Below are 4,963 nucleotides of genomic sequence, written 5' to 3' on the forward strand. Positions count from 1 at the left end.
AGCAGAAAAAGTAGATAAGTTTAAATTAGAATTAGATATGTACCTGGAAGTTCTGGAGATAATGGGGTATGGGGATGTCTTGGCAAGGGGGGGGTTGTGCAGTTGATGTGCGTTTTTAATCAAGCCCATGCTCCCTCCTCGAGGGGAAAGAAAAGGATTTTTTTTTTTTTTACAAAAACTAAAAAAAAACCTCAAAAAACAAACACACAAAAATTGTTTTCATTAATTTAAAATATTTTTTGCATTTTCTTCCTGGGATCTTGTGTTGATGTGTTTGTGGTGCTTGTGCAGGCATGATGGGCTGAATGGCCTCTACATGTGTTGGATTTCCTTGTTATTATGAAGTGTTTCCATTTAATATGTACATAATGTTATTACAATAAAGAACATTTTTTTCGAATTTTTTTTTCAGGGGTCTGAAACACTCCAGGTTGCCCTGCTGTTAACGTAGGATGAAGGTTGCCTCTTCAGGGTTAATATCAGTGATTATATAAAACGTTGGCCATATTCAACCTCACTTCATTATGCTGAATGATAATTATAAATACGACAGATTTTGTTTTTCCATTTTCAAAGTATCTGTGATACTAAACAAAAATACGGTGGTTCGAGAACACATTAAAAACACAGCCTTAAAAGAAAAAAAGAAAAGAAAAAAAAAACACACTGAACACACCCCCTTTATTATGCACACACAAACAAAAGCAGACTTGAAGAGAATTTCCAATTCAAAGAGCAATCCAAAATTTAAATTGTTCTTTACCCCTTTAAAATGAATACTGAAACATTGGCTGCAGTGGTGTGCAGCACAAATCAAGGTTGAAGGCTGCTTCCTATTCACCAGCATTTATTAATTTTTCTTATCTGCATCAAACTATCAATGCCATCAAATGAAAAATCACGTGTAAAGTAATACCATGTCTTGCATTTCACTTATTTGGCTTAATGCCATGCCTTTACAAAGTGAGACCTTCCACTCCTCTCCACCTCCCCAATCCCAAAATACAGATAAAACGTGAAAGTTGTGTTTATATTAGGGCTGTTATACATGGTAGAACCCAGTCATCTCACCATGAATTAAGGTAGTTCACTTGTTGCCCAGCATCGAGACCTACTGCGTGCCACTCCTGGCCAGTAATTGTGAATCCATAAAGGGTTGTACCTTACTTTTAAACAAAGTCTGTCTCTCATATAAAGGACCAATTAAAACTTCAACCAAATGTAAACCAACGAGTAATTTCTCAACTGTTTAGTGCTGTTGCTCGTGCATGCATCTTGTATATTTATCTTCAGCCCTTTGCCATTTTTTTTATTTTAACCTTGAAATATTTTACGGCAAAGTTTTCATGGATATGGAAACATTTCTCACGAAAGAAACATCTTCAGGATTTCTGTCGGTTTCCATGCCAAAGTGCTTTTCAAGATGTTCTGTCTCCTTGTAAATTGCTGAACATAACTTGTGTTGGTAATATGTAAAGCAAAGAAGTCAGAAGAGCAGATCATACATCATCAACTGGAAGAGGAGGGATGTTTATCTTTGCTCGAGTGAAGAATTCCATCTTCGCCCTGAAACGGATGAAAGATCAAAATATTATTTATCATAATGTGCGAGAAAGACAATTTGAGGAAGAAATCTGTTAATAAAAAAGTAAATTTTAAGTGGTACCAGTAAAAAACAAACAAACAAAAAAACGACCAACATAATTGCCGAAATCCGAAGGATTCTGGCAATTAACAAATACAGCGACATCCCATTCCCTTCGTCAGAAGAGAGGGAATTGCATTTGGATCCGTTTGTCTGTTTATCCATACAGAATGTGCCAACATTGACAAACGCCACCTCGTGGTAGCACATTGTACATGTGTACGTCGATAAAATACGTACGATAATACCACACAAAAGTCCATGCGAGGGTATGCAATCTTTGATTGCTCTTTCGAGTTGGATTATTTTTTCTCAAATAAACATTAGACAGCTAAAACAAACAAACAAACAAAAAAACAAACAAACTCATTTCAAAAGTTTTGTGTATGACCATTGACTGTTTTTTATTTTATTTATGAACCACACTCTTTGCAGAGCATTGGTGCTGTTGAAGCAGTTTCTTTACAATGATTATGCTGGGTGGTTTGTCATTGCCTTACCATCGTTGTTTGTCCATGCGCTCTCCTTTTAAATCCTGAACGTCAAGCAAGGAATCCACTTATCCTGGTTTTAAAGTCTTTGGTACAACACGGTCGAGGTTTGAACCACCAACCTCCAAGACTAAGAGTGAAGCAGTGAACGCTCTAAACATTACGCTTGCGAATCTGGAATTGACTATATTCTACATATAATATACAAAGATGACTACTGCTGGAGGTGAAAGCAGTCCTCCAGATTTCCACCTTGAAGTTCAGTGGATACCAGTGGTGTGGCAATAAAAGATAGCAATTGTCAACACAGTATAATACCAAGCGCATGCGGAGACTTTCCTGGCCTCATTTATCTAATCCACATTCTCATACCGATGTCCTCATAATGGTTCCTTAATTTTCATATGCAGGAATTAATCACATGGAGATGGTTTAGGAGACAAAAAGAAAGGTGGAAGAACTTTTTTCTTTCTTGTCAACATATCAGAAGTAACTGGTGGTTTGTCATTCGCCGACGACAATGCCTCCAACAGCTCTTCCTCTCACAGGAAAGAGTTTTGGCTTGGCATATACAAGAGTGGTGGGTGTTACGATTATTGGGGATATTTCTCTTCGAGCTTGCAGCAGTCAAGGACATATTTTAACAGCACTAAAGGCCCGGTCACACCTTGACGTTTTAGCCAACGTATGCCGATTTTTGAATTTTTTTTCTAAAACGCTGGCACACGTTGAATACGTTATGGGTAAGTTTTGATAACATTGAGATCACGCTGAAAAACACTGCCATACGTCATAGTACGTTGCCATACGTCGTTGTATGCTGGCTTTAAACGTTGTACTTTTTGGTTGTCCTCAAATTTTTTCATGCTTGAAATTTCACGACGTATGCCGGCGTATGACTCACACGTTCCGCTACGCTGGCCACAAGTTGTATGCACGGTCTGCGATCGTTGACAGACGTCAACACATGCTACTTGTAAGTTAATCATAAGTTGAGACACGCCGAGGTAATGTTTAGCGTACCCGAAACTTATTTCTAACCTATGATTAACGTGTTGTTGGCACGTTACGCGATCGTTGCCACACATCGACAGACGTTACTTTTAAGTTACTCATAGGCTGAAAGACGTCGGTATAATGGATCGTCCTTGCGTCAGCGTCCACGGGCAGGACACTTATTTGCAGCATTCTTCAAACTTTTCTTCGGCATGACGAGGATGTTCACACTTCGATGTGAAGTTTAAATGTGATGTGAAGATGTGAAGACTATTTAAAATAGTCGAGTTTGAGCGTTTTAACACGTTCAGAAGAAACGCTTCAAATTTCAAAACCCCAGCGTCAAAAAACAAAGGCGAGTGACAGCAATTTAAATTGTTCATTGTAAACAATGAAACTAGCTGAGTGGTACCGTTTAAAAGTCGTTGAGTGTAAAAAAAATCCAATTGTTGAGCGCAAACGTCTACTTTCAATAGTGGAGATGCAGCCATTTAAATCGTTGAGTTTATCATTTAAATCGTTAAACGCAAGGACGATCCATCATAACCCACACCCTCCCCCTCACACTCGTCTACTACTGCCAACATGAACAAACTACTAATAATACTAATACTGATACTGATACTGATACTGTTACTGCTGACATGGACATCGACTCAAAAAGGACTCGAAAACACTGTTGGGTTCCCCTTTTATGAGCAGCATTTTTATATACCAATTCCCAAAACTGGTGGGAACACGTCTTTATATGGCAGTTGTAAGCTAGAAACACGTTCATTTTTTTTTTTGTCGACCGGAAGACGTCATTGGAATACGTCTACATACGTCGATGTGTGTTGGGACTACGTAAAGAATTGGTTCAAAGCACGTCAAACATAAGTTAGAAATAAGTTTCGCGTAAAAAAGACATTACCGCGACGTGTTTCGACTTATGAGTAGCTTATAAGTAGCCTTTGTGGACGTGTGAAAGCGTCCACATATAGTGTGTAAAACTTATCCCCATCGCATGCGGAACGTGTGTCATACGCCGAGTAAGTCGTAAAATTTTGAACATGTTTAAAATTTCTTGACGTACTCTACTTACTACGACGTATGATAGCGTACTTTAGCGTTGTACTCGCGCATACCAAACTTACTCATACCGTATTTGACGTGCCCCAACGTTTTAGACACATTTTTCTTAGGTCGGCATACGCTGGCAAGATCGCCAAGGTGTGACCGCGATGTTGACACTTCCATTTCTACGGCAGTTATGATTCGAATCGTTGTGCGTCAGCCTTTTAATAGGCTACGTCACGACATCGTCGGCGATGCGTGCAACGCGCTATGCCTAAGTTAGACTATCGTTGGGCATCGGTTGTGTAGGCCGACAACAGGTTCAGCATTCGTTGGTATAAGTTATCTATAACACAACGAAACGTTCTGTGTCCGTTACCAATGCGTTATACATAAGACCAAGTCGCTATGAATACGTCCGAATCTTTAAAAAAAAAAACATCAAAAGTTCAACGTAAGCCAGCGTTTTACATACATTTTAATACGTTGCCATCGCTGGCTAAAACGTCAAGGTGTGACCAGGCCTTAAGCCAAACATTATCCAGCTTAACTTGATTTTACACAAACTTATTGGGGAGCAGGTATTTTAATTCTGCATGCGAGTCAGGTTGAGAAGTCTGCACGATGGGTTTCTACATCAATTTTTTTCCTTTTATTGAATACAGAGGTAAAGAAAAGCTTATAGATAAGCTACGCAATAGCCAATGAACTGGCAATTGGGCAAAATGGAAAAGGAAGAGCGAGCTCAGACAAATGGGCATAGGAAAGAAAAGCA

The 4,963-nt window shown here is 39.0% G+C and overlaps 1 protein-coding gene across 3 annotated transcripts in view; it reads right to left on the reverse strand.

Moving 5' to 3' along the window:
* Window positions 1-662: 662 nt before the first annotated feature.
* LOC147014205 (protein WWC2-like) overlaps window positions 663-4,963 on the reverse strand; it is a 145,849-nt gene continuing 141,548 nt past the window's right edge. For all 3 annotated transcript variants that reach the window (XM_085851974.1, XM_085851973.1, XM_085851972.1), the window contains one exon: window positions 663-1,566. In XM_085851974.1, coding sequence (XP_085708100.1) covers window positions 1,500-1,566 — 67 coding nt within the window. In that variant the 3' untranslated portion in view covers window positions 663-1,499. The remainder of the gene's footprint in view (window positions 1,567-4,963) is intronic.

Source organism: Eptatretus burgeri, chromosome 13 (assembly GCF_056783735.1).
Source record: "Eptatretus burgeri isolate ZD-2024b chromosome 13, Ebu_testis_v1, whole genome shotgun sequence".
NCBI lineage: Eukaryota > Metazoa > Chordata > Myxini > Myxiniformes > Myxinidae > Eptatretus > Eptatretus burgeri.